The sequence below is a fragment of the Aotus nancymaae genome, unplaced genomic scaffold, assembly GCF_030222135.1.
Source record: "Aotus nancymaae isolate 86718 unplaced genomic scaffold, 86718_ANA_hifiasm-v0.15.2.pri h1tg000040l, whole genome shotgun sequence".
Taxonomy (NCBI): Eukaryota; Metazoa; Chordata; class Mammalia; order Primates; family Aotidae; genus Aotus; species Aotus nancymaae.
Genome location: NW_026988454.1, coordinates 66,262,106 through 66,287,415, shown reverse-complemented (window position 1 = coordinate 66,287,415; position 25,310 = coordinate 66,262,106). Strand labels below are relative to the sequence as shown.

General features: G+C 31.4%; 1 protein-coding gene across 1 annotated transcript in view; it reads right to left on the bottom strand.

The window, feature by feature from the left end:
• Positions 1-25,310, bottom strand: part of ASCC3 (activating signal cointegrator 1 complex subunit 3) — a 363,321-nt gene that overhangs the window by 209,954 nt on the left and 128,057 nt on the right. Inside the window, exons 11-13 of the mRNA XM_012438418.3 lie at positions 20,561-20,725; positions 12,929-13,105; positions 9,953-10,024 (exon numbers count right to left, since the gene is read on the bottom strand). Coding sequence (XP_012293841.2) covers positions 9,953-10,024; positions 12,929-13,105; positions 20,561-20,725 — 414 coding nt within the window. The remainder of the gene's footprint in view (positions 1-9,952; positions 10,025-12,928; positions 13,106-20,560; positions 20,726-25,310) is intronic.

Here is a 25,310-nt window from a genome sequence, read left to right as displayed (position 1 = left end):
GTTATTCTCTTAAAAACAGAACTTATTTTACAACATTAAATATAGACACATAATTTCTTTCTTCCCATCACCCTCACTTAAATACACTACTATGAAAACAAACAAAAATTGATAAAAACTCCAACTACAGATGAAGACAGTACAAATCTACAATGGTTAATCATATTTGAATGTTTATCTCCTTTTTTTTCACCTTGAGAAAATATGTGGATAATTGTATCAGATTTCCTTGGCGCATAAAATTTCATATTCAGCTTTAATAAAAAATACTGTCTTTTCAATTTTATCAAATGATTTCTATAAAAATGTAGTCAACAAATGCTTGTAGTAGTAACCTAAACTTAATAACTATATCTACAAACTGCTTAAGTCCAGATATCTAGTGGAAAGCAGCTAATAAATAAATCAATACATCATTCTCTAGAATGAAATAAATAGCTGTCAAATAAACTTCTGATAATATAATGTAAAATATTCCCAATGGCTGTTTAGAGAATCTTCTACAACTTTATAAATACAGAAAAATGACTGCAAGTAGTCAAACATTACTTTAGCATGACACAAATCTATATGTAAACAATAAGTGGGAAGGGGAGTAAAGAAAGAAGCACTCAAATAATTCACAAATAAAAGTAATGCTAGGTAAATTTGATATGGCAGAAACACTGGTACTGAGAATTAGAGATGCTTATTATATCTGCAGAATAAAACCTTTTTAGGCAAAGGGCCAATGGAAAGTTTCATTATTTAAGTTAGCATGATGGAATTTGTTTTGATTTTATATAATTAATTACTCTCATATAAACTAAGAAACAATGCTTAGAAATAAAAATAATTTTCTTCAGATACTAATAAATTAATCTATATTAGTCAATTTTTAAAGGTGGCTTCTTAGAAACAGAAATGTCAACTAACTTATAAACAACGAGGAAAGAGAAAATAAGCCACACATCTAATCAAAGGCTGATGTTCAGCATTAATCCAAGGTTGGAGGAGACTTTTTTTCTCTTTAATACCAGAAGGCCTTTTATTCCTTAAAATTGAAGGTAAATTTTGAGTAAGAAGCTGCAAACTAAGAATTTAAGTTTTTTTTAATGATATGGAAAATAACCTAAATTAACTACTAAACATGCCATAATCTCTGAGGAAGTTTCTAATTTCTTCTCCTATCACTGTAACAAAGTTTGTATAACAAGAAAAATCTCAGTAGAGTTAAGGCATTAATTATTTTCCCATTCTGCAAGTTACACAGGAGGAGGGGAATTATTAACAGGAATGATAAAGCTGTACTTGCATTTGGTAACACAAAGAGAAGCTTACAAATGAGACGTCTCATTAGTTTGAGCAGATGGATCAAAATTAAAGGCTGAATCGCCAACTTTTGATTTCCCAATAGCCAAGAAGAGCTTGAAGTCTTGCAGAGTAGGACCGTTGAAAAGTCAACATGAAAAGATTTTCTCCATCTGTCATCACACATGCCTGAGTGGAACACAACTGCCTCCTACTGTTTTTAATACTTTTAAGGCAAAGCTGAACATAAAATCTATTAAGTACACGAGCACACAAGTTTAGATGACTGAAACCCATGGAATAGTATGATCAGAGAATGTCAGCATGGCTTTTGAACATGAAATTTGTTTTAATCCAAATAAGGAGAAACAAATATAATTTATTTATATATTAAAAATTTAAAGCCCTTAATTTTTAGCCTAAAAAGTGTTTAGTTGTCTGAGAGTCATAGTTCTTTTTTGAATGGACACATATTTCAGTCTTCTCAGTAATGGTTTGAAATGTAGGTCCTCTGATAAAAATCAAAGTACTTAAAGAAACCAAACCAGGGAGAAATCTGAGATACTGAACAACTTGAAAGCAAGAAAAAAACAAATTCAGAAAAGTATTCACGAGAGATTTTTTCTTAACTGATTGTGGGGGAGAAGGGGCAGGCAGCATGAGGTAGTAGCAGGAATAATTCAATTAGTTTACCTCGACTGGAATAGACTGATTTACATATTTCTTACTACTGTACACTATATAACTGCTAAGATATATTTCAAAAGTAACAAAATAGAGCTAAAGTTTACGCACACAGCCCCACAGAAATAATTTGATTTTCCTTAATAATAAAGAAAAGCATATTTATGAAATATATAGTTGGCTACTAAATGCACTATAGTTAATGACCATTGTTACTGGTAATACTGTTACTAACCACGACCACAGTTAATAACAATGCACTAATACGTAGTTAGTTATAACTATAACTAAACTCCAGAAGCAAATCTCTCTCTCTCTCTCTCCCTATCTCTCTCTGGTGTTTATAGTTATAACTAAAGCTGTACTTGCATTTGGTAACACAAAGAGAAGCTTACAAATGAGATGTCTCATTAGCTTGAGCAGATGGATCAAAACTAAAGGCTGAATTGCCAACATATAAGTACCATAAATTATGTATGTATGCTATGTCAGTGTATATATATATATGTATATATATGTATACACACACACTATGTGCATATATATACTACATATGTGTGTATATAGTATATATATATGCACATAGTATATATATATATACACACACACACACACACAGCATACATACATAATTTATGGTACTTATATGTATAACAAAACATTTAAACAGAAAAGAATCTCAGAATGACAAACACATATAGTTAAGACTTCTCAGTCATCAGAGTCAGAATAATAAAATTGATGAGTTAATTTGGCTGTCAGTTTTTTAGACAATGTGAAAAGGTTGTTGAATTATATTTCTTCATTTTCTGACAGATGGATGTATACAAATCACCTATTTAAAGTTATCATTTGAAACCTTATACAAAGACAGCTAGTGACTGGGATAACATTAACTTCAATATCAATTATTATGAGTGAAAAAAACACAACTCAAAAATTCTATTCTACTGGGAAGTTCTTTGTTGACTTTCCAATACAAGCAGCGGACAGAACACTGCAGCTTAGTTAAGGTATCTCTTCAAGGAGATTAAAAGAGAAAAAATAATCCTGTGAAGGGTCCTAAGTTCCTGAAAACAAACCTCTAAATGAGTCTCAATAATCAATGACTAGTATGAAGTACCAGTTTTTGTGTGATGAAATAAATCAAGGGTTGCCAACTTTGTTGAAATGGGTATACTTACCAAAATAAAAATATTTAACCGTCCTGCTTTCCAAGTAACTACCTAGCAATTTTCTGTGCTGCACACAATACAGAGGCATTCAGGAGAAGCTGTCACATAGCAAGCTAACTGATCTTAGGCTAAATAGTGTTGACAGATCAACCTACAAATAAAAGACTTAAACAGAGTAAGCCTTTTCAGAAGACTGATACAAAGAGATTTCAGTTTAGGGCAACTTCTTAAAAGTTAAACATATAATGTAGGTACCTTCAAGAAATGAAAATGATAGAACTTTGTTCTTCAATTATGTTGCAACAGAGCTCTTAAGTTGAGATGACCGCATTAAGGTAAAAGACCATTGCCTTACCTGCTTAGTACTTAAAATCTGAAGGCATTGGCCTAGGCCTTTGTAATACTAGCAACACCAGAGGCAAATTTCAACTACTGGACCATAGTCCTGATGTGTTTCATATTTCCTATCATCCTTATTTCACTAAGTATGTTAAATCTTTGAAGACAAGGCAATTCATCAAAATCAAATCCTATTTACCACAGACTTCCCATGCATAGGATGATATACTGAGAACTAAATCAACAGTATTTCCTTATAACCCAGTCTTTTGTGGTAGGGCCTGTCCTGCTGGAACACAAAAAGTAAAAGGACAACATTGTGTAGAAGATACTGATTAAAAATTTTAAATATAATCCCTTTATCAAAGCATATTTTTACATTTTAAAGCTATCGTTTCTATTTACAGTTCTGTTCATATTTTTGAATGAGAAAAATACAACAGATTAGATAAACTATAGGAATAACAGAAAAAAAAAAGATAGAAAACTAAGGGAATAAAATGCATCAATAAAATGGAAGGACAAACACCAACAGAAGCCACCTCTGGTAGTGAAATTACCAGTGAATATTTTTTCCCCTTCATGTTTAGTTTTTGGTATGCCTAAGGGTTAAATTTTAAACTCTTTCTTTATTCAGTCTCTTTTGTGTTAATCAACTTATTTATTAGAGTACAACATTTTGTTAAATGATTAAAATTAAACTAAAGTTTACCTTAATAGGGTAAAACAAAAGCGTGCCAGGGAGCTACTACTAACGGAGTAGAATTATCATAAAATTGTCTATTTAAAATTAAGAATACTTTAGAGGTTCATGATGTTTGTTCCAATGTCATCTAGACACTTTTTACAGTATCTCAGACAAAGCATTGTCCAGCTATGGTTAAAAGAATGGTAGCTCCTTTGCAATTCAAATACTATAGACAAATTGTGGTTCCTTACATCTAGCTCTCTACAACTTCCATCCATTGGTTAGAATTTTCTTTGTGCAAAAGAACACACTTTATTTTCATATGACAGCCTTTCTAATACCACCACTCTCCTCCAAAACCCACCTGGGTTTTCTCTTCTGCAATCTTAATAGTCTGGTTTCTCTTGACCATTAACTCAAATTATAAGTATTTCAAACCTCTCACAATTGCAGTAACCTTCTCTTGAACCTCTATTCTCAAAATATGATACAAAATGACCAAAGAACTTGGTAAAATAAGCCAAATTACAATGAAGTTTTCATCTTTCTTAATTTGAACTTTTTTCTCTCTGATAACATTTAAGGTTTCATTAGTTTTTAAAAGTATATATAATACTTGCTTGAATTAAATTGAATTTATTCAACTAAAATTATCAATTTTTTCCAAGATGATGCTTCTTTAATTAATACCTATGAAATTTATTATTTGAGTTTAAATGAAGGCTTTTATATTTATCTATGAGAAATTTTAGTATGTTGAATTTGAATACTACCCAGTTAAGATAAATTTATATCTTGGTTCTTTCTCACATGATGTCCTAATGTTCACCATTGGCAAATTTTACATACATTTAGATGAAAATACATTCACAAGGAAAGGTATCTGAGGGGTACCTGAAGAGACTTCCCTCTAAACAACACTTTTCAACCAGGGGCACTTTTGTACCCCAGGGAACATCTGGTAGTATCTGGAGCCAGTTTGGGTTGTTTTCTTTGAGGTGATGAGAGTCATTGGTATCACTGGGTAGAGACTAGGGATGCTGCTAAACAACTTACAGTATACAGGACAGGACACACCCTCCAGCCCAACACACAATTATTCCATCCAAAATGTCTATAGTACCAAGGTCAACAGGCAAAATACAATCAACTGGCTAGGATATATATATTAATCCTATTTAAATCACATTAAAAAAATTCAGGGGCTAAAAGACCACAGTGTATAAAACAAAAATGCAAGAAAGAATAAATTTTACTAATTGCAAATAAGTACACACCCAAACCAATGTATGAATAAATGGTGTGCAATACATGTGTATTCCAATCACGATTTAGAGGTAACAATTGCCAATTAAGAAAAACTTCACTGGTATGACACCACTCTGTCTTTATGCCTTAAGATTGCAAAAAAAAAAAATTCAAAATGGCAAACATACATTAGATCATAACCTTACTCAGCACTACACTGATAACAGTATTCAGAAGAAGTGGCCTATGTTTATAAAATCCTATGTAGATGTCCTGTGACAACAAAATGCTTTAATTCATTAGGTATACATTATGGTCATGTGGCAAGACCACAAAATGTGGCCATTTCTGCCATAAGACCATTTTAGGAAATTTATTCAAAGTAAATATTTAAACAAAAAATAACAGGTAGAAAGATAATCACTACAGTAGCACAATCTGTAATAACAGAAAACTGCAAACATTTAATATTCTTAATAATGGAGGAATAACCAATAACAGAGAAACAGCCAATATCAGCTTAATTTGAAAGGGTTAGTGTCAAGTTCTGAAGACCGTAATGGGTTTTATCAACACAAAGACCTGCATTTAAATCATGTTGCCTCTCTTAACTAGCTCTAAGACCTTGGGAAGCTGCTTAATATGCCTTAGGTTCATTTCTCCCTTTAACAAAGAGAAATAATCAAGTTATGTCAGAGAATTGGGAAGGTTGAAAGTCCAAAGGGACTTACATGGTATCTGAAAATTAGAACCTGAATAAAGATTATTTTTTCTCTCTTGCAAACATTAAAATTATGAAACCATGTAGAAACATTAAAAAATGTTTATCATTTATTAAGAAAAAGAGTGAGTATAAAACTGTATATATGGTATAATTATAATTTAGTAATGTAGTATAATAATTAAAATTAAGTTTGAAGGAGCAAAATTAAAAGGCACATGTGTGAATGGATAAGACTAGTGGGAAATGTACAAAATTGCAATTATAATGTTAAAATGGTAAAATAATAGAAAACTATAAATAATTTTAATATTGTCATTTTATTTTTATAGCTACAAAACAGTATAGGAGAAAAGTAGGTATTTCTAAAAAACCTGAAGTTCCACTATTATGGAAAACTAATGTCATCACTAATCATTCAAAAATAGAAACTGTGAGACTTGTAGACTAAACCTTACTTCTTAGGGCATACATCTTAAAGAAAGATCATAGTTATCCTGCTCTAATTCTTGTTTGGACTAACGCACTATAATACAAGTCTGGACATGATCTCAGATCCAAAAGTTGGTTAGTAGGTTCTTAAACTGCAATCATACTTTACACAATCACCCATAATGCATTTTTAATCAGACAAGAAGATAGCTTAGAAGTCACACATTCTTAAAGACCTGACAGTCTTGGATGGCAAGATGTGCACACAAAAGGTGGAGAGGTAATGTTTATTTCTAAATTCTGCCTCAGCTGTGTGCATTCTCTATTTCTAGGTTCTTCATGCCCTAGAGCAACCCACCCTGGTCACCGGAAAACTTCTTTCGGGTATCCCATCTAAGTCTGTCCTTTCTAACCATGCACCAGTACTGTGAACCTAGCCAAGTGTGAACCATGCACCAGTACTGTGAATCACACCAGTACTGTGAACCAACTTTGTCCTATCAGAATTTACCATAATAAGAACATACCTTCCTCAGTCATCTTTCATTTTGAAAAGTAATGCAATGAATGGATTTACACTAAAAATAAAAGAGCTGGCAGTAAGATCTTATCTCTACTGACTAAACACTCCTAGCCAGCATCTGTGTTTTATAAATAATGATTCCTAAGGGGGCATGTTAGTCCCTATTACAGTGAGGGAATTATGACAGAAGAGAGAGAGAAGACAGTTCTCCTAGGATACCCTATATTACATGTATTTGGGTTTTTATCTAACTACAATGGAAGATACAACTGCTACTTTTCCCAAAATTTGGGGATAAAGCTGCATTTTATTTTTTAAAGAAGTATTTTTAAATGTAACAACATATTAATGAAAAAGCTAGAGTCATATAACAAATATCTTTCAATAATAATTATAAATAATATGATAAGGGCTATAACCCTAAAAAGCTAAGCAGCCCATAGCTTCTAAAGCCTCAAAATAGCTGTGGTACAGGCAGTAATAGAATTATTAAGCTGTTTATTTATGTAAGCTTGAATTTACAATGGTATATGTTTATTTATTTATCAATATCAGTAAGAAAAATCTTTCAAAAATTTCTCTTTTTACTCTAAAAAAGTAAAAAGACTTATTCTGATGAGAAGCAATCCTATGTTCCATACTAAAGTACCAAGTACCTACTTACCTGGTCATTAAGTGTTAACTATGACAGAAAAATAACGATTACTTTAATTTCTAGGGGCAAAACAATTACATTTCTATTAGTGGCCTCTTAAGATTTTTTCATAATGCATGCAAGACTGATCAGTTACAAAAGGTAATGTAAGACGTGGTAGATATTTTCCTGACTAGAGTAAAAAGATATCTACTATGTGTCCCATAGTAAAGCATTTATATTTTAATTTCCATTAATTAAAAAGAGAAGAAATATTTGAGTACTCATTCATAATGAAATCTATCATAGACTAAAAAGGGTTCTCTTGTGATGGGAGAAATACCACCACAATTAAAAATTATGATGCAAAATGTTATTAATTGACAGTTCAAAATTAAATGGAGACCCAGAATAGCCAACACAATATTGAAAGAGAAAAACAAAGTCAGAAGACAGATACTATCTGACTTCAAGACTTACAAACAGGTTAATGAAATAGAACAGATATCCCAGAAATAGACCCATATAAATACAGTAAACATTTATTTGACTAAGGAAGAATAAGTGAATATAGTCTTTCAAGAAATGATGTTGGAACAACTGGACATCAACATGCAAAAAAATGAATCTAGATGCAGACCTCATATCTTTTACAAAATGAACTCAAAATGGATCATAGATGTAAATGTAAACCACAAAATTATAAAAGTCCTAGAAGATAACATAAGAGAAAATCCAGGTGACCTTGGGGATGGCAATAACTCTTTATATACAACACCAAAGACATAAAGGAAATAATTGAGAAGCTAGACTTTACTAAAATTTAAAACTCTGCTGAAGGACACTAAGAGAAATAAGAGGAAAGAGAATGAGAAGACAAGTAACAGACTGGAAGAAAATATTTCCAAAAGATATATCTGATAAAGGACTGTTACCAAAATATACAAAGAACTTTTAAAAGCCAACAAGAAGAAATAGGCAAAAGAGTTGAAAAGAGATTTAACCAAAGAAGATGGACAAATGGCAAATAAGCTTATGAAAAGATGCTTAATATCACTTGTCATTAGAAAAATACAATTTAAAACAAGACATTATTACACACCTGGCTAACATCCAAAACACTGACAAAACCAAATACTAGCAAGGATGTGAAGATGTTAAACAACAGAAATTCTCTAATGGGCATGAAAAATGGTACAGTTACTTTGGAAGACAGTTTGGTAGTTTTATCCAAAGCTAAACATACATCTACCATATGATCCAGCAATTATACTCTTTATTATTTAGTTAAATGAGATAATAACTTATGTCCCTACAAAAACCTGCACATGGATTTTACAGCAACTTTATTTATAATTGCCAAACTTGGAAACAATGAATATGCCCTTTGGCAGGTGAATAAATAAATAAATTAGTACACCAGGATAATGGCGTATTACTCAGTACCAAAAAGAACTGAGTTATCAAGCCATGGAAAGATATGAGGGAACCTAAAATACCTACCACTAAGTGAAAAAAGCTAAACTGAAAAGGCTACATACTATATGCTTCCAACTGTAAGATATTCCAGGAAAAAGGAGGCAGTGTTCTATGCTCTCAAGTCCAAATTATCTTTGATTTACTTTATATACTGGGGTTGCAAACAAGATTTAGTCTGGAAGAAAAAGGTTTCACCATTCTTAAAAGGAATTTAAAAACCAAAGGGCCAGTTAAATACTTTACATGCCATAAAAGGCTAACATTGTTTTAAGGAATGTCATAATAAAGTTATTCAAAGAACCATGAACAATTGGGAAGTGAACAAATTTTATATAAGTGATTATTATCACTTCACTTTGACTTTGATAATCTTGATGGGAGTATATCGAACAATAGAAAATTTAAAAATGAAAGTGCTTAATTTCTAAACACCATCAAATAATACAAAACTTTATTATATATATTGCATTTCAATTGATATTGCTTCATGAAAATAGTAAGAATATAATATTTAAAATTAAAAACGGCAAACAAAACAGCATGACCTATCAATATTGGGATGATAATATCTATAAATAGTTTTATGACTTACCCATTGGGCTAAAGCAGTTATTAAGAATTAGAACCTCTGAGTCATTGCCTCAGACTTAAATAAAAATTTTCTTCTGAAGAGTCTAAAAATTAGTAATTTTTATCATTAAGCACTCTCTAAAAGCAGGATAAAATAAATCAAGTGTACCTGGTGTCCAGCCTTTACTTGCTTCAAAACATTTTCATAACATACTTCATCCATGTTATTCAACTGCTGCATCTTAAAGATTTTAAAACATAAAAAAAATCAGATGAAACAATTATAAACTTTGTAACTACAAATAAAATGTTGACAATTACAATCCAATTTTTTAAACTTTCAGACTACCTAGAATGAGAGACAACAAATACCTTATAAACATATAAAATATAACAATCCATAAAAAACATATACAATGCCACTTAAAAATGAAAATAGAATAACTCTGGGTACTAACTTTTTAAAAGCACCAAGTTTTAAAAATACAGTATCTTTAAGGATATTCTGGTTAGTTACAGATATTTCAGAATAATTCTTAAAGTTCTTTCTGCTTTTCCAAGCAGCTTATTCTCCAGGCTATTTTCCTTACATTTCATTATATAAACCATACAGTTTTCCCGTATGATTCTCAATGTTGCGAGAACACTACAGATCAAGCGTCAAATGGCACAGAGCTGAAACATAAGGTAACACACTATTTCTGTAATGTATATTGAGAGAGGTTGCTATTCAGAATGCTTCTATAGAAACATTTTTCAGATTAATTGGAAATCTAATATAAAATCTATGAATTAAGTAAGGGTCTCTAAATATTTAAGGTGAGGGATAGCCCAATTAAACTGATTTGATATTCAGTCAAATAGATCTGACTAAAGATTTTCTGGGTACATGTGATAAGTTAATACATTCAAATAATTGTCAATGTATTCGTATAATAATGAATGTACCCATCTATGCCCAGAAAATATGTAAATCTATTATGTATCAATTTTAAAAAATGTAAAAGGATCTCATATCCCTTATCAATGATGAGAAAGCTTCTAACCAAAAAGATAAGGTGGCTAACCCAAAGGAGCAGGCATGTGACCCAGCCTATTATCTCTCCAATTAACACGTATTAGTAAGAGTTTAGAGTGGGATGAAAAGCATAACGTACATCTAAAATGACAAGGATTCAGATTTTTTGTTTCATTAAGGTAAACATTTTAAAAAACTGGAACTCTTATGACTTATAGTGGCTAAGTATGATGACATGATCATAGGATAATTTACTTCCCACAAATAATTTAAAAACAACCCCCCATCCTCACCAAAGACAAAACTCCCAATAACTTTTTCAGTGTACTTTGGATTCATTTCTGGCCAAAGCCATTATTCCAAATTAAACATAACACTCACAACATTTTCCCATCCTCTTTCGTAACAAGTGAATCACATCATGAGTTTCTGAATGAAATTCTGAGAAACCTACAATAATTTCTTTTTATAAAGAATGACCAAATTAACAACTTGATTATAAAACATATTAAACAACACCCCTGGAGAAATGCTTAATGGTTACCAACCATAAATTTCAAATGAGTGTAAAGTAATAAATTTTAGTAAGACAAAAGTCTATACTTATAACAATCATATATAATTTATAATTTACACTATGTAAGAAATATACAATTTTTATAAAACAATTGTCAAATTCCTAAACCTTCAAAACAATTAGGACAGTTTATTATCTAACATCATTCCTTTCATGAATATAATGGTAACATACTGTAGTGAAATATACTTTGAATTTGATTAGCGTTAGGTGATTTACCAATTTGTATGATGCAACTGAAAGAAAATAAGGTTTAAGATGGCTGAAAAGCATGTGAAACAATTTTCTTCTCTTTATAGCTCTGTGTGATAACCATCTGCTACCATTTAAATTATAAAGCTGAAAACATTCTAAAGCTATAAAAGAACCAGTTCTACATCTATCCTACTGATACATTAAAAATAACTAAATAATCAAATTATATTGAAACATAACTGAAAAAAACAAACAGAAAATATTGCTGAAAAGCAGCAGTTGAAACAATTATGAAGGCTAAAATATGCATAATTGTAACTATTACCGTATCATAAAGTATCCCTTTGTGCACAAGTCTGAAGACTCTAGAATTCTAAAGATACCTTACTTTCATGCAATGCGGTTACAGGATATTAACTGTTGTATTATAATAACAGTCACTTTGGATTTTTAGGTGAATATTTTACTTATAATAGTATAAGGTAAAAATGGCTCTATTTTACTAATGAAATTGTTTTTAGACAAGAAATGATTGTAATTCATTAAAGACCAGGTTGACATAGTAACATATGATTCTATTTTGTTCTCTTTTAGTAAAGATGTCAAAAGTCCTGTGAATATTTTCTTAAAACTATTTATTCTACAGAAGAAAATAGGTATTGGTGAAGAGAATGATAAATGTTTAAATTTTAAGTAAAGTTTTCATTCATATTATAAAATAAGTCTGTAATAAAGTTTTCCTTCATATTATAACGTAAGTCTATAACAGTGTGAATGGTATATGGTAGTACTAATTTTAAAATTAGATAAACTTTTTAAAGCATAGAATTTTAGAAATGCCATTTATATAGGTAATAATTAAGGTAATTATAGAACATTATAAGTTAAACAGAACACCTTCCTTAATGGTTGCCACTATGAAATTTTTTTTTTCAATTGCATATGAGGTATTATTATTTCTATTAAACAAATATCACAAAATTTATACTGCTTGTTTGATCAGGGCTTTTATTATTTTACAATATCCTTCAATCATTTCATATCAAAATAACTTTTTAAAACTTTTAACAGCTGAAAATACAAAACATACACTGAAAATAGGAATGCAAACTATGGCAAGCTACTGTCTACAAGAAGACTTACTCTACTACAAATAGTTGAGGAAGTATGCTTGATTTTGTCTAGGATATCACATCTGTAATGTGATTCAGTGGTCTCCAAAAGTCCATTTCAGTGGAGACCATGAAGGACTGAAATGGTCTTTTAGAGTTTCTAATGCCAAATAAGTATTCAATAATAATCCAACAAAAATATTTTTAGATAAGAAAAGTATAATTATTAAAATGGGTATTTACCTTATTTGCACATTTAATCCCCAAAAATGTCTGTCCAAGAGGTACTGGTCGAAAACGGCCATCAAAGAAGAAAAGTCCAATGTATGGATTAACATGTAAAAATGTGGCAACATCAAGGTAGTTAGGTAAAGTTGCAGAGAGTCCAAGAATCCTTATCATACTCTGTGTGGATTCAACCTATAATGAATTATTTTAATTAAATATGGGTTATTTAAATTAATTTAACCAAAAAACATTATCATTTGTTCTATTAATAGGACTTCTAAAAACTCTAAACAGAGATGAGTGTAGAGGTCAATTGAGGGTCATATTAAGACTTTGTAGCCCATAATTCACAAGCTTGATTTAACAGATACATAATAAAATTCCATACCCACTATGATCAAAAATATACATAGAGGGTGAGTGTGTTGGCTCATGCCTGTAATCTCAGCACTTTGGGAGGGAAGGTGGGTGGCTTGCTTGAGCCCAGGAGTTTGAGACAAGCCTAGGCAACATGGCCAAATCCCATATCTACCAAAAAAAAAATAATAATAATAACTGGTGTGGTGGCACACGTTTGTAGTCTCAGCTACTCAGGAAGCTGAGGTGGGAGGATCTCTTGAGCCCATATGATCATGTCACTGCACTCTAGTATGGGTGACAGAGCGAGACTGTGTTTCAAAAATAAATAAGTGAATAAAAATAAAAATGCAAATGAAAATTAAGAACTTTATGACAATTAAATGTATTTTTAGGTCACAAAAGAACTCAGTAAACTCCAAAAACTAAAAATCATATAACCACATTATCTGATTATGAGGTAACATACCTAAAAAGATAAAACCAAGGGATGGCCAAAAACTTCCATTCATTTGGTAACTAAAATATATCAGTATGATTTTCTGAGTAAGCTGTTAATAATTTTACGAAGTCTGGGAGACTCAAAGAGTATAAGCAAAGTAGTCCAATGTGAATAATGTTAATACTTTCAGAGTCATCCCTCCATCAACACTGTGTGAGAACCTAATCTGTAGGCACTAGGAATGCAGTACTGAATAAGGCAAAGATCCACACATGCAGAGACTATTTGCAGAAATGCAGTAAGGGAGGGATCAAAAAAGTAGAGATGGGTGAAAATTAAAGTACCAAAAGAAATTGAAGGTCTTATTATAAATTTGTTTTCACTGAAGAAATCTTACAGATATTGGCAAAACTCCAAACCAAATCCCATCAAAAGCAAGAAACCCTAAATAAGGGGAAATAATCACCAGACTCATTTTCTAAAAAATCTCTTCCAAAACATACAGTAATTAGAATGATTAATTATTCCACAGTCCTATGTAGTACTAGTGGTGATTTGGAAGGAAATGAAAGTGATATTTGGTTTTAAAATTGTTATTTAAAACACCAAAGTTACAAAACATATTTTTAAGGTTGTTTGATGTTAAAGATACAATACTCTGGCAAATATCAGAGACATTTTTCTGCTAAAAATCCATTTTAAAACAACTACCTTTTAAAAATCTAAAAGTATAATTATAATATAGTTATTTAATATAGTTAAATCTATGTGGGAAATACTTTATTTAAAATAGAAATAATCTGGAATATTATGTCTTAAGCCAAACCTTGAAGTCTGTACACTATACCTATTTACCTTAAAAGTATTAATTATTGACAATTACAAAAAATTAAAAATTTACAGCTTTCTCTCTATCATTAGCCCAAGATTAGACAGTACATTTCTGTGATGTTTTCCTTGACATAAAATTTAGTTCCAATAGTCTCCCACTTACTAAAAGTAGTTCAATATAATTAATATTGGTTCATGTTGTTAAATATAATAGATTTGAGATTTCTTATACTTTTTTTCCAAATTTCTCCCAATCAAGCCAACTGTGTTATGAATTCAGTCCCTAATATCACCATGCAATTTCTGAACCTGAACAAAATCAACATTGCCTTCCAATAGCTTCCGATGGCGCTTCTACACTAGTTATAAATGTTGAAGTGTGATGTGATGTGCCATCTACTGGGAACATTTGGCAATTACAAGGAACAAATAAAAATGGGAACTTTGTAATAAAAATAGTTATGAGCATTGCACTAGTACTTTGAAAATATGCAAAGGTTCACACGGACACATCTGTCAAGGAGACTGAATTCTAGTGAGGCATTTAGATGAAGACAGAATTAACTATAGTAAGTTGTGAAATTATAAGGAAGACCTGCATAAGTGTGAAAAATATGTAAAAAAAAAAAAAAAAAAAGGAGTGAAGAGAAAACACAGAAAAAAGGTGTAATTCATTCTGATTCATGAACTAGGAAACACATCATAGAAGTGGTATTTGATGGGTTCAAAAATTTTCAATAGATAGGAGAGGAGTTACAAAAAAAAGAAGGCCTTATATAATTTGGCATTTACAAACCTTATCTCACAACCAACAATACTTTCTGCCTCAAGTAAGATTGGTTTCATTATTGAAAGTGGGTCAATGGTATTTAAAAGGAAGTCGGGAAAAGATCAAATAGTTTTTTGTGGCTGGAACCTTTGGTAGCTGATGAATATGTGGACGTTAAAATTAGGCTTTAATATTAATAGTTATTAATGTCCAGCTAAACAATTTGACCATTTTTCTTAAGATAACAAACAGCAAGTCAGCAAAGGTTTATGAGGAAAGTAGTGCAAAACTATATAATTAGAATTTGATTACAATATACAGATGACAATGTGAAGATGAAATTATTACACATCTATATTGTATATGATATACATGTATATCATATTGATAGGCTACGTATTTATAATATATTGCATATAGTACATAATAAACCTATGATAGGTAGTTTTATACAGTTTATAACATTTATAAATTCTATATAGAAATTATACTATTTACTATTCATTTATATTTTAAATAAAACTTATACCTTTATGAACAATTTACAAAATTATTTTAAACTTTCTAAGGTTATAATGCCTGCTTAAAAATATCATAACATATAATTAATGTTATATCTATGTGTCTGTGTACATACATACAGAAAGGATTAGCAACAAGACTGCAATCTATTTTCTTTTTCTACTGGGGATGGTCAGAAAAGAAAGATGTACTACGTAATACAGTAAAATCTCTTGTAAACATATGAATGACAGACCTCCTGAAAAATACACTAATGATATTTACTTGATCTCTAATGTTCTATAGTTGCAGAAAGTCCTTATCTGAAGAATGGTCTTTGCTGGATGGACATGGTCTCTGTAGGTGCCTCCTTGAAAATAAATGTGATGTATGGATTGTTATAGTATGGCTCCTTGAAAAACATCATTAAGTTAAGTATCAGGTCACAAAATCAAAACATTTCATAATCAAAATAGCTCTCCTTTTTGTATATAACGCCCTGCATACTTCCCTTATGAGACCTCATGTATAACATGTGGGCCAGACAGAGCACATGCCTCATAGGAAAAATGGACCTGGAGAACAGAGATGGTAGTTTCAGACTTCACCATACTTCATCTGTGTCTGACAACTACCTGCATTTTAAAAAATGCTCTTAAACTAAATATTAGCTAAAAGCTGTTTTTTTTGTGAAACAGCTTCAAAAATTTCAACACTTTGTGTTTTCTGTGTGTGTATATATACACATATTTTTAATTTATGTGGTAAAAAGTGAACAAGCCCCAAATACTTTTATAATTCCATTTCTACTGAAGAGACCACTTTTTAGTTTAATTAGGTCCCACTTGTCAATTTTTGTTCTTATTGCAATTGCTTTCTCCTACTTTTTAATTAGGTCCCACCTGTCAATTTTTGGTTTTGTTGCAGTTGCTTCTGGGGACTTAGCCAAAAATTCCTTGCCAAGGCCAATGTCAAGAATGGTGTTTCCTAGGTTTTCTTGGAGGATTTTTATAGTTTGAGGTCTTACATTTAAATCTTTAATCTATATTGGTTAATTTTTGTATATAGTGAAAGGTAAAGGTCTATTTATATTCTTCTGCATATGGCTAAACCAGTTATCTCAGCACTATTTATTGAGTAGGGAGTCCTTTCCCCATCGCTTGTTTTGTCTGCTTTGTTGAAGATCAGATGGTGGTAGGTATGTGGCTTTATTTCTGAGTTTTCTATTCTGTTCCATTGGTCTATGTATCCATTTTTATACTAGTACCATGCTGTTTTGGTTATGGTACCTTTACAGTATAGTTTGAAGGTGGGTAGTGTGCTGTCTCTTGTATTGTTCTTTTTGCTCAGAATTGCTTTGGCTACTTGGGCTCTTTTGTGGTTCTATATTAATTTTAAAATTGTTTTTTTCTAATTCTCTGAAGAATGACATCCAAACTTCAGCATCATGCAATATACTCATGTAAAAAACTTGCACACGTACCCCTGTATCTAAAATAAAAGTTGAAAGTGAAAAAGAAAGAAACCACTCTTCAGCTTGTTGCATATCTTTTCATGTATATGCACCCAATTCTACACCAGCCTAAGCTCTAAGTGTAAGTAAGAACTTCATTTTGTTCATTACTATATCCAGAGCTCTTAGAACTATGTGTCTGGTACATGTGTAGGTGCTTAATAATGTTCATTAACTGAATGAATAAATAAAAATATAAATATACTGCATGTTTCTTTTACACAAATGGGATTATGCTATACATACAGGACAGTTTGCTTTTTCAGTGAATAACATAAGATCTTTTAAGCCCAGTTCACATAAAAAAAATGTGGAATGTATGGATTGTTGCAGTATGGCTCCCTGAATGTATATAAAAGCACACACCTCATTCTCTCTTTTTAAAGGCTGCAGAGCAGCATTTCATTGCATAAATATACTATATTTCATTAAACAAGTTCTTCTATTGTTGAATATTCAAGGTATTTCCAAAATACTCTGTATTTTAAAAAGAGCTTCAATGAATACTGGTATTACTGCATCTTTATAAATTTGTGCTATTATTTCTACAGTTAGATATACAGAAGTGAAAACACAGGGTTGATTTTGGTGGATGCTTTCAAATTCCATTACAGTTTTATTTTTGTCAATGTGATAGAAGAGAAATGTCTCATACTGATTCAGATTATTTTTAAGCATCTTTTAAATAATTCTCAGTAATTTTTTTCTACTGTAAAATGCTACTTCCAGTTAAGATTATTTTTCTTAATTTATAAAAACCTATTAAATATAAATGATATTAAGTTACGTGTTGCAAATAATTTGTTATTTGGTCTCACATTTAAAATTTTAGGGGCATATCTTACTGATTAGAATTGTAAAGTATTTATGCATCCAAATGTAACACAGGTTTCCTTTATAAGGTTTTGAGTTTTGCATATTGCATAGATCTCTGCCCACAAGATTTAAAAAAAAAAAAAAAAAACTCTCCTATGTTTTCTTCATTGAACTGAGAGCTTTGTTTCATACAATTAAATGATTAATCCATCTATAATTTTATGGTGAATTTACAAAATGGAAAACAAACACTTCAGAACTTTTAAAAAATGTTATATAACTTATTGTATCTATTTCTTTATATTACATTTCCACACTTGAATCTGAATCAGAGGTATTTAGAATGAAATACAAAGAATTGATATCTAATTAGATATTGGGACGGAAGAAAGTATTAAGGAAGAAGGAAAACCTGACTATGACTCCCAGGGTTTTGGCTTCGGAATCAAGTAGATTGTGGCTTCGGAATCAAGTAGATTACCTATATATCTAGGTATATAGGAAAGATGACAGAGTTCTGACATGTTTATGGGCAAAAAATGTCTATGGGATATCAAAGTAGAAATATACAACTGGGTTTGCATATGGCCAGAAGTCAGCAGGAGTTTTTTATATATATATATTTATATATATATATGTGCGTGCGCGCGCGCGCACACACACACACACATCATATACATATTATATATACATGATTTAGGTAAGATGGGCATAGAAGTACATTTCCCCAAAGTAAATGTTTAGAATAAAGAAAGAAGATGGCAAGTGACAGAGTCTTAGAGAACATAAACAATAAACATTTCCAGAATGAGCATAAGAGGGAAGCAAGGAAGGCTGAGAAAGAGTAGCTACATAGGTTTAAAAGAAAAGGCAAGTGAAAGTAAGCAGTATAGGGTGGCATCACAGACTCAAAGGGCAAAGAGTTTCAAGACTGAGAAAACAATGAGTAGTACTAAGCATCAAAAATTAGTAGGATCAAAAGTTTAAAAAAAATAGGTTTGAGAACTATCTTTTGGTAACTAGTGATCTTGGTAAAAACATTTTATTACCTATGTTTGAGCAATGACCAGACTGCAGTGGTTTAGTCAAAAGGGAAATTCAATCGAGATTAATATTTTCAGACACTAGGTGGTAAAGAAGAGCTTTAGTAAGCAGAAGTTACTGGAGAGGGATAGGTTTAAGGAAATTTTTTGGTAAAGACAGGAGGGACTTTGCAATCCTTTTAAGCTGAAGAGACGGTGCCCACTGAGAGGGAACTTAAAGACATACGAGAAAGAAAAGGGGTAACTTACAGAGTGAAATAGGGTCCAAGGCAAGGGGAGAAAGGACCTCTGAGAAACAAATAAGGGGTAGAATGAAGGGTACGTTTTTGGTGGGAGGGGCTGGGCATTTTCCTGGGTAGGGAGTGGAGGCAAAAGGAATGGAAATTAAGGGAGTTCAAGCATAATGGACTCTATTTCCCTTTCAGTACAAAATACTATTGTATAAGAATACAACATGACAGGGTGATGAAGAATGAAAAAGGGAACTGGTGAAGCTTGAAAAGGATCACATTAGGGACACAGAAGAAAAGCTGCTTAGAAGTTACAGAGTAATCCCAAGGATCCATGTGAATGTGGCCTAGGAATGTCTACTTATATCACAGTCTAGGAAGGTATACTGATGCTACTCAGCATCACTAGCAATCTTTCCCACTAGTAATCGACAGTCTGGCTGGAGGTACAGACACGACTCAATTGATTAACTGTTGTAATTTTGTCAGATGCTCAAGAGATAATTAAGTTAAGGTTATTAATAAGAAAGCAATTAGTCATGGAGTCTTAGTTATTCCAGAAGAAAATAAAAGCAAGCAAATATAAATAAAAGACAATACATGAGGAGTCAAGAAACTAGAGTTCTTGATTATATCTAAAAATAAGTGTTCATCTGTTTTCTGTATATGCACAATCTACCAGAAAACATCAGTTAAAAACTCATGAATATTCTAAGATATCCTGTCTTTTCATTTAATGAGAAGAATGGTTGACAGAAAATATCTCAAGACTCCTGGCATTAAGAATTTATTTGGACTACTTATGAAAAGCCAATGAGGTCTAAAACTAGAGACAACAAGTACATTCCCCCTTTTAAAAATATGGAGATTATGTAAATATTAGATTTAGCTTTGTAACACAGGTCTACAGTGAAAGTTTTCTTACATTTGTTCTGGTTAATTGAAGAGACAAATAAAATACAATTTGGAAGAAAAAAAGATAGGAAACTTTTATTATGAAAATGAAATAGCTAAAGGATTCTCCATACTAGAATTATGTTTATTCTCATGGACAATGCATATTAATATTTCATTTGAATGCTACATTTTAAGTTGAAAACCCGATTTATCCATTCAAAATAAGCTTATAAATAACTTCCTCTTACCTGGCGTAAAGTACGGGCAACTATGCTTTCTAATACTGGTCCTCTATCTTCATGCAGCAAATGAACTTCGTCAAGAATAAGGAGCTTTACAATCTGGGAAAGAGCTACATCCCCAACACTCTTTCTTGTCACTACATCCCATTTTTCCGGTGTGGTCACAAGCATCTGTAAGATAAGACAAAATTTAAAAGGAAAAAAGTTACATAGGTTATTTAAAATGGAACTGTGATATTCAGAAAGAAATATTTTGGCCACCTTTACATAAATCGAATGAAAAGTGTTTAGAATAGCCTGGAATGACATCTAATTTACTATAGACGATAGTCATTTCAAGAAGAACTTTGTTTAAGCTGTGACATTAAGCAGTTAAAGGTCACTGAAGAATCTCAGTGAATGGTAGGGTGAAGTGTACAAATATACAAGTTTTTTAAAAAAGTATCTTACAATATAAAAAAAGAACATTATTTCTTAAAGTAGCATATACTGATAATGATTTTTATTTGAAAAGGAACTAAAAATGATGAAAGCATTACAAGGAAACGAAAGAAAAATCAACAATTTAGTGATAATCTACTTTGAACAATGACAGATTAAAAATAACCTGAGATATAGTATAAATATATCCAGAATCACTTACTAATAATGCTTTGCACTGAAAGTCCTTGAAAAACATGACCATATGTTGAAAAACAAAAAGACACAGTAAACTTTAAATTAATGGCACATTAAAATATAAAATGCCACTGGCTTGCTATTAGTAAATATTAGGAGAGATAAAAAGTAGATCATTAAATTATAATAATACCTACAAACGTGGCTATCTACCTCACCAACAGCTTAGAATAGTATGCCAGCCCTTTCTTATTAATTTTCAGAGAAATAATGCATTAACAATTAAATTATAAAGTCAGTATTTTCAGATATCAGAAAGCATCCCTAATTTGAAAATCCAAAATCCAAATGATGAAAGGAGTATTTTCTTGGAGCATTATGTTAGCACTCAGAAAGTTCTGGATTTTGGAGCATTTTGAATTTTAGCTTTTCAAATTAGAGATGCCCAACCTATACCACCAAATCTTAAAAATACCCTTTCTAATATTTTGTTTTCTATACTTTAATTTTAGCACAGTAAGAAGTGGCTTCATTTATATTACTATTTTACCACTTCAGTTCCCTGAACTAAAATGGCTAGAAAATAAAGTGTCATATTTGCTTAATGAATTGGAACTCATGCAAGACATTTCCATCTGCTCTTGCATTAGGGCCTGGGTTAACTGTCAATATTTCTACTGTCAACTTAAATTTCTCTCAGTACATGTATTTAATCCTTCAGCAGAATAAAAATCAGTATTCGGAACTGTTCCAATTTTAGCCTGTCCACTGGGAAAATGGCATAGTTAAGATGCTTATAAAACCACCATTATGACAAACATTTGGTGTATTTAATTTTTAAATGTTCATTAATTTGACAGCAAAATCAAAGGACCCAAGACTGCCAAAACCAATTCATCTTAAACATTATTACTAAAAACTTTCCTTATAGCTGTATATAATAAAATTACACTATTTAGTTTTCTACAATTGTTTAATTACTACTCTATTATTCTTTAACCTAGGTAAAGTATATTCCTCCTTGAGGAGGAGAAGAAAAAAAAAACAGTAAAAATTTTAATCTGAACTTTTAATGATTATTTGCATAATCTACTAATTGAATACTACAGCAACCCCTATATCAAACACGCCAGAAGGTAGTGCTTCACTGAATGAAGTATGGCATGCCTAAATCCACGTATTCATAGACTTGTTCCAAATGGAATGTTTTGAATTTTGAACTAAAGAATTATGAGAAAGATCATATTTTATTCATATTTTTACTCTAGAAATAGTTATTAGAGAGAGACAAAGATTAAAACTGATTAATATTATTAACATGGCTTCACAAAGAACTGAGCCAGAATGAAGAGAAAGAAAGAAATCAAAACGGTAGTGTGGCGCGGGGAGGACAGACAGAAAAGTGGCAGTAGGGATCATTCTGAGGAGAAAACATTTTTCTATAACTTCTTAAGAGTGTGGCTTACACATTTGCCAAAACAAACTGTATCTCTTCTATTTGACTATAAGTCAAAAAAGTCTAAAAATAAATTTTTCTTCCCTAAAGATAAACATTTGCAAACATAACATTATTCTCTATGTGTCACAAGTAACAATCAAATTGTCTAAGTAGACATAACACATGTGATATGTGAGTTTAGGAACAAACATTAAGCTGCACACATAAATGCCGCTATAGTATATAACTATGATATAGTACTTAATGTTCAGTAAACACATGAGCCAAAAAAATTAACTGAAAATAATGGATATATATTTTTTCGCATTTCATTAAAAACACACACACAAAAGAAGGGGGGGGATAGAGAGAGAGAGAGAGACAGACAGACAGACAGAGAGAAGTGACACCACTATACAACTACCATAAAAGTTAGAATGAATGATAGACAATACCAGAGGATATGTTTACAGAGGATGTGGTGCAACTAGAACTCTCCTAAAGTAACGGTGGGAATGTAAACTTACACGACCACTTTGAAAAACTGCTTGGTAACATCTAGTAAAGCTGAAATACGCATGCTTTGTGACCCAGCAATTCCATTTCCTAGTATACTATATACCCAACAGAAAAACACATATATGTGCACCCAAAGACATGCATAAGAATTTTTATTGCTGTATAATTTATAATACTCTAAAATCAAAAACAAACCAAATGTCCATCAACAATAACATGGATAAATAAATAATAGATTTATACAAAGGAATAAAATACAAACTATACAAAAAATGAGTAAACTACTAAACTATATGCAACAATATGGAAAAAATTTCATAATATTTAAGTATAATCTTTTTATCCTCTCTTTTCCCACTGTTTCCTTTACCAAGAAGCCTCTTCCCCAAAAGGAAAGCATCCACAGCAGGGAATGGCCTATGATTAATCTCATATTCCATGTTTATGGAGGCATATATTAGCATTTAGGGAAGAAAGCCCACTTGGTGATAGCATGAATACATGTCATGCCAATTCAACCTTATTTCCACTTCAGATAAGAAGGTAGTGAAGAGAAAGTACTAGATACAGTATACACATAGTTTTCAGTATATACTGAAACTTTAACAGTTTGTCCATGATATTTTTGACTAAGACAAATCAGGGAAGGCTGGTAATACAATTAAGGTTTTCTGAACAATCTCACTCAAAGACTGGTTCTTTAACAAGAGCAAAAAATAAATCAAAATAGCCATTATTTTAGAATGAAGGAGCTAGTGTGAGGGGGAAATAAGAGAGGGAGAGGATTAGAGAAATTAAGAGGAAGAGAAAGAGATAAGGAGGCAGAGAGAATGTGTGTGTGAACAGAGAAAGAAGACATTTTATGGAAACGTTTCAACATCTTGAACAAACTTCTAAAAGAAGATCTTGAACAAAGATGTGACAAAGCAAATAAATGTGTGTTGGAAGCTATGCTTCAATTTTTCTTTAGTGAAGAACAACTAGCTAGTCAATGATAGCACCTCAATCCATGAAACCTTCCAATTTTAGTAAATTGTTTCATTATACATAAAATGGAATCCTAAAATTTTAATTACTATTGAGAATACATATCTGGCTTAAGACACGAAAATGTCTGCAATGCACAAAAGTAGCCTCCTGTATGTTTAACTCATCTTGTTATAGCTATTGTGAAGTTATGCAAGCCATATTGACATCATATTAAGCTTTCAATAATTTATCATTTTCACTATTGGAACCGTTTGTTTCTTTGAAGCACATGGCTAAAAGATAGATTTAAAATTTTAAATCAAAAGGAATATACAAATTTTAAAGATAAAAGTATACTTTCTTGTCTTTATAATATTTAAAGTTGATTTTGAAATTTTTAGTTCTTAGTAGAAAACTGGGAGCAAACCATTTAAACTAATTACCTATGTGACTTTTTTTTTTGACCAGAATGATAAAATATCAAAACATAGCCATTAAAATCCAACAGCATATTATATATGATCAAATCTCAGGAGCCACTGATTCCAGCTATAGCATATTTTATTGTCATGGAAAGGTGAAAAAAAAAATACTACTGGGCTGTGTGCAATGGTTCACACCTATAATCCCAGCACTATGGGAGGCCAAAGTGGGAAGATGACTTGAGACCAGGAGTTTGACACCAGCCTGTGAAGCATAATGAAACCTGGCCACTAGGAAAAAAAAAGGTAACTGGACGTGGTTGCACATGCCTGTAGTCCTAGCTCTACAAGGGGCTGAAGTGGGAGAATCACTTGAGCCCAGGAAGTCCAGGCTGCACTGAGCTGTGATCATGCCACTGCATTCCAGCCTGGGAGACAGAGCAAGACAACATCTCTCAGAACAAAATAAAACAAACCCCACTACCAAATAAATTTTCAAAATGTATCTTACAATTGATAAAATATGGTACATTTAGTTGAAAAATGTTAGGAATCTATTAACTAAGCTAAAGAACAACATTCAACAATGCTTGCCTAGGATGTCTTCTGTGGTGAAAATAGCCTGGAATTGTTACAAATCACATTCTAACACTATAGGTGTAGACCAGGCAATAGCTTGCAAGATTTAAAAAATACTGTCTTCCTTTCTAACATACATAATCATATACTCAGTCAATTAATAAGCTTATAAATTATATGAATGTTTTAATTTAAAGATTAAATCTAAAAT